General features: G+C 39.9%; 1 protein-coding gene across 1 annotated transcript in view; it reads left to right on the top strand.

Moving 5' to 3' along the window:
• The window catches only part of LOC119899711 (FERM and PDZ domain-containing protein 1), a 57666-nt gene that overhangs the window by 19998 nt on the left and 21968 nt on the right, over positions 1 to 15700 (top strand). The window contains exons 3-4 of the mRNA XM_038714387.1: positions 7954 to 8076; positions 8389 to 8552. Of these exons, the coding sequence (XP_038570315.1) occupies positions 7958 to 8076; positions 8389 to 8552 (283 nt within the window). The 5' untranslated portion in view covers positions 7954 to 7957. The remainder of the gene's footprint in view (positions 1 to 7953; positions 8077 to 8388; positions 8553 to 15700) is intronic.

The following is a 15700-nucleotide window of genomic DNA, read 5'->3' as shown; positions in this document are numbered from 1 at the left end:
TCTGTCTTTACATTCTATGTAATGTTGTAATGTTAAATAAAGAGACATCTAGCTCGTGATGGACACTTTTAGTGCAATGTTACAGTTGTGGTTATAGTACTTGCTTTTTATTTGCTTTTATTTTATATAATTCTTATTTATGCACCAATATACCGAAGCAAACATCTGCTACAGATCGGCTGCAGCCCTGTTACATAAGATTTTTTTTAAAGAATACTTTTTAAGCGTAATTACATTTGTATTCCTCTTATTGTTCCGATATTGAACACTGGAAACTAGCAAAGCCTAGTGTAGCATGCTACAAAATAAATCTATTCAACTGTTCTGTTTCATACTACATACTATACCTCATACAGTATGCAGTATACAGTACATACTGCATACTGCTGTTGCCAGTAGTATGTAGTAGGCGGTTCTGAATACAGCCTAAGTTTTCATCCTTGGTTTCAACCTATATAGACTGCATTTCCTGTTAAAGAGGATAAACCAACAGACCAGAGAGCTGTCTATGGGAGAAAAGCAAGCCATTGTCAAGCTGAGAACATTGGGCATAGCAAGCACACCAATTTGGAATGTCCTGAAAAAGAAAGAAACTACTGGTGTACTGAGCGTATGGTGCTGAGGATGTCAGGGATGATGGTGTTGAACGCCGAGCTGAAGTCCACGAACAGGATCCTTGCATATGTCCCTGGAGAGTCGAGGTGTTGCAGGATGTAATGCAGTCCCAAGTTGACTGCATCATCCACTGACCTGTTAGTCCTGTAGGCAAACTGCAGGGGGTCCAGCAAGGGGCCTGTAATGTCCTTCAGGTGGGCCAACACCAGTCTTTCAAAGGACTTCATGACTACAGATGTCAGGGCGACAGGCCTGTAATCATTTAGTCCAGAGATGGAGGGTTTTATGGTGACCGGGATCATTGTGGAGCGTTTGATGCAGGAGGGAACTTCACATAGCTCCAGTGATCTGTTGAAGATCTGTGTGAAGATGGGGGTCAGCTGGTCTGCACAGGTTGAAAGGTATGATGGTGACACACCGTCTGGGCCAGGAGCCTTCCTGATCTTCTGACTTTGGAAGAGGTGCCTCACGTCCTCTTCACAGATCTTGAGTACAGGTGAGGGGTCAGAGAGGGCGGGTGCCAACATGTCAGAGGGGGAAGGTGGTTGTTTGAAGATGGTGTCACACAGAGGTGTGACTGTGGGCTTATGAAACCTCCAATAAATCCATTCAGCTCATCTGCCAGTCGTTGTATACCAGCATTGTTGGGGGATGGTCTCCTGTAGTTAGTGAGTGTCCGCAGGCCTCTCCACACTGACGCAGGGTCGTTGGCTGCAAAGCTGTTATTTAGCTTTTCAGCGTAGCTCCTCTTTGCAGCTTTAACCTCTTTAGTCAGAGTGTTCCTGGCCTGGTTATACAGGACTCTATTTGAAGGCCTCCGCTTTGTTCTGACGAAGCTGCCTGAGCTTCGCTGTGAACCAGGGTTTTTGGTTGTTGTATGTGCAGAAGGTTTTAGTCGGTACATACATCACAAAAAGTGATGTAAGATGTCACAGTGTAGGTTAGTTCGTCCAGGTCAGTGGCTGTAGCCTCAAACACTCCAGTCAGTGCAATCAAAGCAGGCCTGTAACTCCAGCTTTGACTCGTTGGTCCGTTGGTCAGGGCTGTATTCTCACGTCATCTCGTGATCTTGCAAAGAAAGATAAGAAGAAAATAATCAATGTGATGAATTATGATTAGGGGTGTGGAAAATAAATGATTTTTAGATGCATCGCGATGCGGACAATTATGAATCGATTCACAAATAATCGATTATCTAGAGGTTAATTGATAACATAATGTTGACAGAACGATAAAGGCGGAACTCGGAAAGGCAGGAAGTGCAGCTCGGGTCTATGCGGTGCACACAACAGAGACGTGGTTCTCCCTGTTTAGCATAGACAGCAGCTATTTACTGAGTGACTGCTGCTACTAAAATTTCACATGATCATTAAAATCAATGCACAACTCACGTTAATGATTTTCCCCCGCACACTGTGCAGCGCGATAGTGCTTAGCGAGTGTCCCCTGCTCATTCTTCAAATGACAGCTATGTGACAGGCGGCACAGGCAGTGACGGTAAAAGCAGCGGAGCGGAGGAAAACATGAGCGCTGCGTTTCAGTCTGGCTGTAAATGTACAGTGTAGGTCACCGCCAGTGGCACCCCCAGAAAATTTTCCCAGGGGGGGCCAGATGGGGCCACTGAAAATCCTGAAAAAAAAACTGAATTTCAGGAATTCTATTATGCAGTATATAGACTAGTTGAATACTACATGAAAATATGAGTTAAGGAATCACAGACTGATATACTTTGGTTTCTTATTTTACAGTTGTACAATTGTGTAATGTCCATAGACTAAAACCAGTTCAGTTAACATTCCATAAAAATCCTGTTTGATGTGTTATCTGTATGTGTTAGGCAATTAATTGTTCTTTAAATAGGCAAGATAATCTTTTCCTTTAAAAAGACAAATACAGCTTTTATTTGTAGGAGCGCATTGATGGGGAGGAACAAAACATTTACTTGTAACAGGCCTACTCAAGAATACAGACATCATGGAATATAAATATTTTTCTTTAAATTCAAATTGAAATATACGTTATGTGTCCGTATAGGGTTATGTAATTATTTGTTAACACACTGAGTTTGGTGTTATTCTTGTTACAAACATCTCGGATAGTTATTCTTGAAATATCCCACTTTTTAACAACCGATTTGACCAGTGTCATTTATATGTAAAAATGGTAGGGCACCAACCATTTCAAACACAAATACTAGTAAAACTATAATACTCTCTTGCCTCTGTGTTTTTTAACATGTCAACAAACAGCATGGCTCCACAAAACACTTAACATGAGAGAGCAAAAGAGAGAGAGAGAGGAGTGCATTGACACAAGTTACAGTACCACTGTCACAAACCTAGATTCAGAATGCAATATTTAAGCAGACATAACCAAGCTCAGAACAAATGAGCCTACAGGGCCATAAGCAAAGAGCAGTAAGGTCAGCACCAATGAAGTCAACCATGCGCACAGACAACGTTTTAGGCATCCAGTGCCTTTCTATAGCCCCTTTCCACAGAGATCCTGCAATCAAAACAGAAAGAATGTCGGCCAATATATATCCCCTTCCCAGCTCCATATCTGTCATACAGCGCAGCAAGCTAGCAAATTGGCCTAATAATCCCAAATAATAAGGCAGTATGAAAGTGGCTATATGACAACAACATCATGACAACAACCGTAATCCGTAGCCTAGTCTCAACCGATCCAGCACAACAATTTGCCCATGCAGGGACCAGCAGCAGAGTCAGGATGATAAAAGATGCTTTCACTCACCAGAGCTAAGGCCTCACTTGAGGCCCCGCAGTGTTTGTTGCGCTACTCACTGGAACGCCTATTGGGCGCAAGTAACGTTGAGCCCAGTTTTACAGCATCGTCCAGATGACTCCCTGCTGTTCTCATGTTTTGCAATCCTTTCACAAAGATGAAGGTGAAAACAGGCACAGGACGGTCTCCCTTGAAACATAACGTCACACACGGCGCTGTCAGGGCTCCAGTATTCGTACGACGTTAGCTTGCTGTTAGTGATGGTGCTAACCTGTTGCTATCTGCAGACTCTCACACAGTACAATACACAAAACTGTGTAGCAGTGTGACAAACTTATTATAAACTAGCCAGGCTTATAACTGTCTCCGTACATTAATTAAACTACACTTTTCTTTCTTCTGCAGCTTGTTGCTGCCTCCACAAAAAACACACACATTCGGCACAACACCGGTGTTTTCTGCTCTGCCTGTTAGTCCCGCCCCTTAACCAGTCACAATTTTAGAAATGTGATTGCCATCTACATGGACGAATTGGAGGCCTCTTCTAAAAATAAACATCACAGTCTGTCACTCCTCAGGGTCAGAGGTTACCCTCTTAAAGTGATAATATGTGCCTAATATGAGAACACTTGTATGCTGCTATTCACCTTTTAACTCAAACCAAGGGGTTACATAATATAAACAGTATATAGCATTTTATACATATGCTCCTTGCCACTGGGGTGGCCACCCATTTTCTTAGGGTGGCCGTGGCCCCCCCTGGCGGCGCCATTGGTCACCGCGTGTCCATTTAGTCTGTCTGTTGTTTTCCAACTGCTAGATAGGCAGTTGGCGCTAGCAAACATCTCCTCTTCAGATTGCGGTCTGGAAGCTGAGCAGGATGTTATTTTGCTGCTGTAAAGTTGGTAATTATGATATGGTTATTTTCAACCATGTTTTATTTGAATTCACAGAACAATTTCTGTATCGTGATATACCGTTACCGTGATACAAAATTATATACACTGTGATAGAACATTCTGGCCATATCGCCCACCCTTAGTTACAGTTACCTTCTTAAAACCTACTTTTATAGGAGAGCCTTTCCTGATTTGATTTTATTTTATCCCTTTTATTTTATTCTATTTTACTTATTTTATATTTATCTTAAACATGTATTTTAGTCTTTTCAATGTTTTCTTGCTTTTATCTTGTATTCTTTTTGTATTGTCTTTTGGGTGTTATTGTCTTTACACTTGTTAAAGCACTTTGTAACTTGCTTTTGAAAAGTGCTCTAAAAAATAAAGATTATTATTACACACTAATAATGCACAATACCGCCTTTTTCCTTGTTTGCTCTTTGTGACCATGAGAGATGCTATATAGATGACATGCAGTAATCTACTGCACAAACTAGAACCAAAGGGTGACAGTGTATCATTTGTTCTTTGTTGTGAAAGCAACTTATTATTAATTTCCAGGGTTCATCCTGGAAACCTTCCAGTTACAAGTCTTCCTTTCAAAATCCTGTCTCATGTGTCATCAATCTATTATCCAACATGGATAACAATGACTAGATGGGTAGAAAATGTTCTTTCCATAATGAGAAACCAAAAGTAATTGCAAGGTTCAGCAGTGGATGCACCAAGAGTGTAAGGTTGAGTAATGTGATGTGTCTTGTGATTGATGTGAGGGGGAAGTACAGTATAATATTGCCAGCAGCCTCTAACGTTACACCTTTTAAAGAAAATCTGTCGACATTTCCTGTCTTGATCTCTTATCGTGAACGCTGTGGTTGCAAAACAGGAATTGCTCTCAACACTATTTTACCAGAGTGGATTGGATCGCCGGACCACTGAGCTTGTACTTCATCACCATAGTCAATCAAAGCCACTTCGGAAGGAAAACATCTTTATGGGATTAGAGGGGATTAGGTGTTTGAAGGCTTTGTCCCAGTGTTTGACATTTGTAATGCACAGACATTTTGCTGTTTTCCAACCCTTATTATCCACTTTTAGAATTAATTAACTCGTATGGAAATCAGCTATTTCAGAGCTTCAGGGTCTTTTCGCTTATTATGTATCTATATCACTCTTGAGATCACCATGCTGGTGAGCTGGTGGGATTATTCTGACCCTAACAAACCTAAGTACACTTTTGTATTGTGTCTCTGTAACCTGAGGAGTGAGACACTGTGTGTGAGGCAAACAGGAAGTGATAGCATGAAAAGAAAGGGAGAGCGCAGCAGGAGAGGGGTATTCACAGACAGACAGAGGGATGGAAAATGTGCTTATCACTCAAGATCCCCCAGGAGACATTGCAGTCTGGCTGTGTCACTTACCACTTTCACCCCTAAAACCTCTCTCACCTTCCATCACACTTCTGTGTTTTCTAACCTTTCATTCAGTTTTCTGCTTTTGTCGCATCATACTGACCTGACGATGCACTGGACATTTTACTTTCCTATTCTTTCTTCAGATACTTAACTTACCCTCTCCATTTTTCCCTCCCTCCCTGCCTTCTTGTTTTCTCTAATGGATGGTGTTAATGCCCATCATCAGGCAACATCCGTCTGGGGGAGATTCCTTCCGGCATCTGCTCACTGAGGGGCACAAAAGGCCTGCTGAGATCATTCACTCATTCATTCCATCCAACTATGAATTCATTGAATTATCTACCTCTCATCCCTCCATCCATCCATTTCCTTATTCATTATATTTGGACTTGTGCATCCTGCTTTATGACCATTAATTAATTGATCGCTTAATTACTGTTAATGATTCATTCATCTGCTTACTTCTTGATTCACTGCTTATATTCCTTTCAATTTGTCATTCAGAATGAGGTGATTCTACATGAATGAATACGAGTACATGAGTATCTATTTTCCAGTCACAGTCTAGTACAGTCAGCCTTTGATAATGTGAAGGGGGTGTTAGGTAACAGCTAATGACCTGAAGTCTTTGTCTGAGTGCCTCAGTCATCAAACTGAGAGGGAGTTTTTTTATGTGTATGTGCATGCGTGTGTGTGCTTGGATTCCTCACTGATGTTTTGGCCCTTTGACGAATACCCTTAAAGAGTAAAACCATAAAAGCTCATCATCAGTAAACTACCTACTATACAAACAACATTGTTTTGTGTGAGTGATCTTTACCATGAAAGACACATTTACTTGGGCAACAAATAGAGAATGACATATTTCACATCCACGTGGTTCTGTGGGTCCAAAAATGCCGCATGATGTTATTTTAATCATCTGCCAATTTTTGCAAGGCTGTTTACAAAGTGATCCAGTCAGGGCAGAGTCGGCTAATAGGACGGCTAGCTGCACAGCTAACTGATCTAACTAGCTGCCGTTAGCAGTAGTTAGAGGCTAAAGTAACTACTAACAACAAGTAAAGCTATCTGTCCATCAAGGAAAGTTGAGGCAGAGCAGCTGGAGGAAAACAATTATCTAATATTAATCTACTAAGCTAGTTTGATAATGAATTAATTACTTCTGTAATTTTTTAAGGAATATGGCCAAACATTTGTTTTTTTTGAGATTTTCAAATGTTGATGATTTATTTTGCCATTTTTGGGTTTTGGAGAACTGGCAGTATGAAACAAGCTATTTTAATTTCTCACCTTAGGCTCTGAAAAACATTTTTTAACTAACTACAAACATTTCTAGGCCAAATGATCAGTCGATTAATTGAGAACATTATTAGCAGATTAATCATTAATGGAAATATTTATTAGTTGCAGCCGTGTCCATATTTGAGTTCATCCATCCATCCATCCATCCATCTTCATCCGCTTATCCGGGATCGGGTCCCGGGGTATTTGAGTTCATCTAGTCATTCAAATGCAATAGTAATGTCTGAAGTGTGTGTGTGTGTGCGTGTGTAAGCTGATATGGCATTACCTAAAACATTGCAAGGTTCCAGAAAGACCAATTAACCCACAGCTGCAGGTCCTTGTAATAGCCTGACTAGACACTAGAAGCAACCTCTGTCCATTACTTTGAGCTCACCAACCACCACAGCCAGTCAACAATCATTTATGATGACCACCTGCCTCACAGCAAACACAACAGGGGCCTTTTTAAAGGAGACGCCATCATCATTTATAATTACGAATTAATGATATTGATGTTTACTGAGGCTTGAACACAACATGCAAGTAATTGGCTCATAACTCGGGCTAAGAGCCCATTAGGCTCCATGAAGTCACAAGTGACATCATTGTTGGCCTCAGCCCATGTCTAATAACCAGTAGTCCCATTATCTAGCCTTACGCTGGTGTGTGTGTGTGTGTTTGTGTGTGTTTTTGTCTGTTGTGTCCCTGAAGAGTTGCAGTTTGCACTCCTGTGATTTGCATGTTGTATTTTCATTGCAAAGATATGATGAGTTAGATTTTACAGTCTTGTGGACACATTGATTAAGACACTTCCTCTTCCTCTCATTCATTTCCCTTTTTTTAAATGGGCAGAAAAAACTTGAGCTCCAGAAATATGTTTTTGATAAATGTTTTTGCGCATGAGCTCTCTGCCTGTGTTTGATTTGCTTATATTTCATTTATCCAAGTATGCTGTATGTATGACTACTTTGACATTTGCCCCTTGGTAGGTAAATGGAGGTGCAGGACAGGAGCCGCTCCCCTTCCCGTAGGACCAGCCGGGTGGAGCAGGTAGTGGGACGATGGCTGAGACGATCCCGAGACTTGGGCAGCAGGTCTCACTCTCTGAGCAGGTAAACTTCTGTTTTTATCTTATTTAAATGTATTAGTTCAATTCTCATTCATCTGCCATGTATGTCCTTCAACTGAGGGAGGGGCCAATCATAGAAAGTCCACATTAGTGACCCACCAAGCCAACTATATTTAGCTTTTTCCATCGCAAAACGAATAATTTATGCTCCATATTGCTACTGTCTGTTGCATTTAGTATTTCTGTCGTTATTTTTCTAATATACTCAAATATAAAGTTGTTCACAACAGAACTCCTTAACTGTCATTCTGTATGAATTATTTTTGTTTTTTATTTATGTCCTCCTGCTCTCCAGAGATCGGGTTGCAGTGGATGGGAAGACAGCAGAGTCCAGTGGCCCCGATCAGAGGAATTACCCCTTCCGCTTCATTGTCCAGATCCAACGGGACCCAAGCCTCAACTCTCATGGCCTCACTCTGTCCTCCCAGACACCCATCCTGGTGCAGGAGATCACTCCAGGTACGACAGGATTTATGAAATGTAAACTCTGAAGAGAGAAAACGCAAAGTAGCATTATTGTATTGGGGCTGGTACATCTAACATAGCTAAACTGAAAACAATCCAATGTGTGTACCATAGTGTTTTTAGCAGATGCTAATTTGCAACACCTGTCCCTAGAAGGGCTTTTAAATAAATAAAACATTAAAACAGTGAAGAAAGAAAAAAGAAAATACAATATGGTACATTACAGTACAACACAAGATAAAAGGAGGTAAAATGAGTAAATCAAAATGCAATGAAAATTTTGTTAGACCAACTTCACTAGACTAGATGTGAGTACACATTTGTTGCTGAACTAACCAGGACTTGGCCTCTCAAAAGTGAAGTTTGCAGCAGTTGTCAAGTGTTTAGGTAGCAAGTTGAAAGACTTGGCTCCTTTTCACAGAAATGTGCAAGCCTTGTTGTATTTGTACATGCTTTATCTATACACAGATATGTAATCCTCTTGTCTCTAAAACCAATGCAGCACTTCTAACCCCAGACAACTTATGAGTAGCAAAAATACAGTTCTAGTCAGGAGTTTGATTTCGTGCGTCTTATTTTCCACAGAGCAGAATAGTGGAGCTGTGTCTGACCACTGTGGGCCTTGGCCAGCGTACAAAACAAACTGTAAAAAGTGGAAACTTCAAGGGAGGCTGATATTGTATGCTCATACTGCACACAAAATCATTATTATATTATATTATTATATTCTGGCACTGATAGATGGATGAGACAAAGGTGTGTCAGCACCTGTAGGTGGACATGCCACCTCTACATGATCTCATGGCACGCCTTCTATTGGTCATGATGCAAAACGTCTGATATGCTCACAGATACAGCACACCTTTATTAATGATGTTCAGCTTGTGTGTTTATTGCAGAAATGGCAGACAAAGAGTGATAATGGTTACCCATACCTCTGTTCAGAAGCACAAAGTTACTGTCCAGCAGTTGGCTGCTGTAAATGTTGTTGCATCTAAAGGAGAGCTGCAGTCTTACAGTGTCTTCCCTAAAATAGAATAATTCATCATCACATACAGTATCTTGAATATTATCAACTTACAGCCATCATAGTGTCACTCAGTTTAGATTTAATAGCCTTTTTGAGCTGATGCCAACCTGTATGCAATGCAGAATGAATCATTCAAATATTACTGAAATAGCTTTGAACCAAATGGCCATCTGTGCCTACAGTGTGTTCGGCCTTGCAATGTTTGCACACCACTCGTCTCATATTTAGCATGGTAGAGTCTACTGTTCTAAACTATGAGATGTACATTTAAGAAAGTCTCATGGAAAAGTATCATTATTTTGTCGGTCAAGGGTTGAACACAAATTACCCTTTTGAGGTTCAAGCATTACGTCATGTAAAGAGACAATTGGCAGCACAACCGACAACATTTAGCGTAAAGAATAAAATTAAGTGGCAAAATACAGAATTCATTGTGTATTCAACACATTTCTTTCATTCTTAATGTATTTTACTTAAACAATGGAGAACATTTTTTTTTTCAATTTTGTATCTCAAAATAAAAAAGTGCTCCTGGTTAGGCTAAAGGAGAGAGCTTTTTTTGTACAAAAAAAATCCAACTAAAAAATAAACTTCAGTATAAAATAACAGAACTCACTTTTTGGATTTTTTCACCTGCGATTACGTTTTCACAGCAGCAGGTGTGCCATGTGTGGAGGAGGCTTGTTAATGACAGAGCCTATTGAAACAATCAAGACCAATGTGGTACTGAATGACATTGACACCAACAGTTGTGTTCAGTATTGCTTTACCTGGTCCGTGCTTGTAAAATATCCACAGTGTCCGTGTCTTCCAACATAATACCAGATGTCTCTCTGTTTCTCTGCCAAATATACATTGACGATCTTTAATACCTAGGTGGTCCGCCCAACTGCGCTGTGTAAATCTGACCAGGATTTGATATGTGACACTGATTGGCACCAATCACTGGTCATGGCCAGTGGTGGTCTGGCAAACTGGAGTACCGAGACAATTCTCAGTGGGCCAAACAACCTCCGGGCCGGTGGGCCGCCTTCCTTCGCCTATCATTTTTAACAAATAATACAAAGTTTGGCAGAAGGTTGAGCGACACAGGCCACCCCCCTCTATCAGTGAAATGCAAATGCTGTTGGTCAGCTACTCTTTTGTAAATGTACCAGAAAGAAAGAACTGAGGTACAGAGTACAGTAACTGTGTGTTCAAACCTGCTAGTGGAAAAACTAAAATCTGATGCTTAACGGGAAATAAATCACTTTAGTATCAGAGATTTACTGTTGTGTAATTTTATTTTGCTAAAATAAGCATTTTCATTTGATTCTGATTGGTTTTTGTTACACGTGTAAATGTTTTTGACACTTACAAATGTTAATCAGCAAATTTTATTTAGGTGTCTGCCAGTGGTTGCAAATAGTGTTTTATACATATTATAAAACCAAGCAATCCTTTCCCTCTCAAATTCATTTTTTATGTGGGAGAATGTGTCTTTAGTGATTTGCTTGATATGATTCTCATTGACAAGGTTCCTTCCACTTCACATTATTATTTATTGTGTTGCCTTCATTCATTTGATATGAAATAGTGTCACTGCTGTGTTTTTGTAGTTTTTCAAAAATTTTGCCTTTATTAGTTAATTTATATATTATTTTATTTGTATCGAGGTTGATGATCAGTGCTGCTCTCTTAGGTTACGTTCTGTTTGGAGAGGTGTTCAAGCAGTTTTTTATTATGTGTATTCCCATGACTTAAAGCCAACCAGCTGACCCTGAGCAGCAGTTAGACAGTGCTCTGTCTCAGAGAGGATTGTGGATATTTTAGTCTTTTTATCTCAAGGCTTCATGTGGTGTGAGGTAGTTCATTCATGACAAGTTCAGTGTGTGTTCTGCAGCCTTTTTAGTAGTACTGCCATAGTGATCAATGGCTGTGATGCTGCTAGGTGGCTTATTAGAGGCTGGATCTGTTTGTACGTGCGTGCATTAATAGGGCGGTCACAGTGGAGTATACGGAGAACCGTTCTGGTGGGCTGGTCGGGATCAAAGTCCAGGGTCATTTTTTACTCCCAGTCCGTCCCTGGTGTTGGCCAATTAAGCTCAAAATTGGCTGATCACGGTCACCAGCTGATCGATCAGTCTCACTTTTAATCCATAGACTTTAGAAAAGGTTTTGTTAGCTTAGGCAACTTTTTATCCCAGACATTTGACACTGAATGCTGTGTCCCCCAAGGAACCAATATATAGGCTCCATATGGGCAACATAGTTAGTCACCAAGTCAAATATGCTCTTTTTACCAGTCTTACAATGAGTAAAAACTAGGGCTGCAAAATTTTGAGAAAAAGTTATATTGCAATTTTTGTGGACAAAATTGCGATTGCGATATAATGGAACAAGTGAGTGTACTTGCTTTATTATCAAGAAAAATGCATAAAATACTGAAATTTTAAAATGTGTATTTCTCAGCTTCAACAAGGTTATATGAACAAGAAGAAATACATGTTTTTTGCCAACAATCCAAAAATGCTGTTTAATATTATAACATTAAATAAAAGCATAATGTTTATTTAACAGTATACTATTTTACTACTTGCAGCTGATAAATTTCTATGAGTGTTTTTTATTCATTAAATCCTTGTGCAAGATAAAGGCTGTACAATGGCTTCTAATTTGTTAATGATAAGTACTAACTTGTCAATAAAGATATTGTTCAACACTGTAATGTTTGCAGTAGCATAACAGCCTTTTTTTAATGTCCCGCCCCTTCCAGGCTGTGATTGGTCGGTTGGTGAAAAGTGACTGACAAGCGCGTCGGCTTTATGAAAAGTTGAATGTGTTGAACAATGAAGGCACCGATAGAGCGAACGTTAAATGGCTAGTTACCCAACCCAAACCTTCCTTATCGTCTCCCAGTTTTCTTCTGTCCGAGCGCTTCAGCTGCCGACAACACGTCTCTCTCACAGAGCAACCAGCCCACCGGCATTTCTCTGTGCGCCCCGGTGGCCAATCTAGCTGTGTTTTAAACGATTAGTGGCGAGGGGGGTTGTCTTAAACGTTACTGGCAAACTGCTCGTAAATCATTTTTCTGAGTGTTTCTGATTATAGTGAAAAGACTGCAGTGCTCACAGAGAAGAGAGCTTCACACGCACACAGCACAATGTTTCCCTATTAAATTAAATCACACCCTTTTTTGCCGTTATGTAAACGCACAGGATGACATTGTGATTAGATTAATCATGCAGCCCTAGTAAAAACTTTTTAATGAACAGAAAACAAGTAACAGGCAGAGAATAGAGTCAGTGTTTAAAAACAAATACAAATTACAGATTTTAGAATCTTAATTTCTTCATTTTAGCAAGGTCGCAAAAACATTTTTTTTTCATTTAAGGAACATTGCCAAAATTTTTAACCCTGAATGATGTCAAAATGCTGATACATGCTTTTGTTTTGTGTTGCTCTCAGTGTATAATGGAAATAGAAATACACTGACATCAAAGCTGATCAAAGGGCAACATAAAGATTTAGCTATTTGGGAGAAGTTGAAACAGTTTGTGTCCAGGGTGCAATGGGTCTGCAGTGATGTTTCCTGCCCATTTCCTGACTCTGACTGACTTCCTGACTGAGATGTATGTCCTGAATGGAGGGCGTGTTGCACGTTGGTGATTAGAGTCTGATATTATTGGCCGATATGAGCAAATTGCTAGTGCTGCAATGGATCATAGGTGATCCGTGATCTATAATCTTTGTTATGTTATGTGTTTCCAATATATCGAGTATTTGATTTAAAAATCCTCAAATATCAAAATCCCATATCGGTCGGACTCTAATAGTGATGGGAGTACTGTTGGGGGGCTCCTCCTGAAGTCTTATGTCAGCTCCACAGTTTTGAGTGTTTTAAGCTACAGCTTTTTATGATCGCACCAGAAGGCCAGCTGTATGCAGACTTGTCACTGTGGGGCAAGCACACATCCCTGGGAGTGAGGTGGTGGATGTGATTTTTTTCCCAGCCTCACCTGTTACTGCATATAGGGCCTTTCTCAGATTGTGTTCTTGTCTGTACTTGTGTTCTTGTAAAACGTCATCTTTTGTGGTCCAAGTACTGTCCCAATACTAAAGTTTGCATTTTGGAAAGAATGGTTAAAATTCCCGGAAGTGTGCCCATTTTACCGAGGATGCATCGGTTGGCAACTTGTGTCAGCGCCAAATACGTATCGCCTGCTAGATCCGTTCTGCACATGCGCAAAAGTGGTTCTTTCAGTCAAAGACGGTTACCGCAAATCTGCCTATTCAAAATGATCCAACTAAATCTTTCAAATCAAGTTATAATGTAAAATGAAACTGTTCACTATGATGTAATAGGAATATACTTAAGATATGAAAAACCTTTCAACAGTACATTTTTAATTTCTAATAATGACAATTTTTAAAAGTAGCAACACAAAGGAGGCATGGTTATAATGCTATATAGACAGATGCTACATAGATGAATGTGCTACAGCTAATGACAATTTATAATTGGATAACTTTAAGAAAACACTAACAGCTGCAAAATACAGCTTCCCAATTGATTGACATTTGTCTAAAAATTAAATATGTACTTAAAAGTCATTCATTACATAGTGTATACTATATTCTGCTTATATTTGTGCTCTGACGTGCAGTTTGCTGCTGAGCTGCAGAGTAACAAGGATATGTATCCCCCTGAGGTCTGGGGCCAGATTGCCTCGCTTTCTCCTGTCTGGCTCAAGTCTGTTCTGTCACCATCTGCTTCTGCCTGTCCGACACACACATACACACACTGTTGCTCATGTCTCCAGTGGCCATAAGGCTTGGCTCAATTTTTCCTCTCACTCTGTCTCTCTGGCATGTGTTGGCGCATCTTGACAGTGAAATATGAATCCTTTATTTAAACAAGTGATCTTTGTCACCTGCATTTGACAATGTTAATTTCTAATATTACATTGGAAATAAATGGTATCACAATTGAATAACTTATTATGGAGTCAGTGAAAGTTGTGATAAATGTCTGTGTGTCTGGGAAACTATTGTATTTCCTGACACAGTATAGATTATACACATTTTAGGGTACATACCTACACATACCTACATGAATTCATGAATGCTATCTATGGACAGAACTATGAATTTTGCTTTGCTGCCCATTTCTGGTTGTCTGGAATGGAAACTTTTAAGCATTTAAGCTTGGGCAGAAGCTCAGGCCAGAGACACTTTTTATGTCATTGTGATGGTGCACAAAAATAGAATTACACACCTTCTTCAAGGATGTTAATTGTAAGAAGAAATATCTAGTAAAGTTTTGTATAAATAAAATATTAAAAAACTAGAGTTTGAGCTATCAGTAGCTCTACAGAATAAAATTGTCCCAATATTAAGTTACGTACGTAAAAGAAGGAATCTTTTAAGCCCCAGTATAAACAGGAGGAATGATTGCAGCAAGAAAAACCTGTTTCAATCTTCATATGGGCACCTGACTATTGTTTTAAGACAGACTTGAAAAGATATGAACCTATCCTTTAAATGTGCACAGATTGGGACAGCATCATGAGACCATGATGACCATGACCATGAGATCCTCTTGGACCGTCTTGAAACTTAAGTGGGTATCAGTGACACTGCTCTGCAATGGTTTAGGTCCTACCTAAAAGACAAGCATTTCTGTGTTTGTATCGTTGGTGTCAGGTCAGCTGCAACAGGTGTTCACTGTGGGGTACCCCAGGGCTCATTGCTGGGTCTAATCCTTTTTTCCATTTACATTCTCCCTCTTGGCCATCTCATATGTAGACATAACATCAGTTTCCATTTTTACCCAGATGATACTTAGATCTCTGTCAACCTGCAAGTGAATGTCACAAAATTTCCTGCAGCTCAATGCTGATAAGACAGAGATTGAAACAGTCTTGGTTTTCTGTCCCATTTGATAACTCAGCATTGCAGAAATCTTGGTGTAATTTTTTAACAAAACCTCAGCTTAGACAAACATGTCAAATCAATGGTTCAATCCTGTTGTCATCATCTCAGAAACATTTCAAGAATCAGACCATTTCTTCCTGCCAAAAATCTGGAAACTGTTATTATGCCTTCATAACTAGTCAGTTAGATTACTGAA

This window comes from Micropterus salmoides, unplaced genomic scaffold, assembly GCF_014851395.1.
Source record: "Micropterus salmoides isolate LMB-PRFRI ecotype aquatic unplaced genomic scaffold, ASM1485139v1 Ms_hic_scaffold_12, whole genome shotgun sequence".
Classification (NCBI taxonomy): domain Eukaryota; kingdom Metazoa; phylum Chordata; class Actinopteri; order Centrarchiformes; family Centrarchidae; genus Micropterus; species Micropterus salmoides.
Note: the sequence above shows the minus strand (reverse complement) of the source record. Positions and strands in the feature narration are given on the sequence as shown.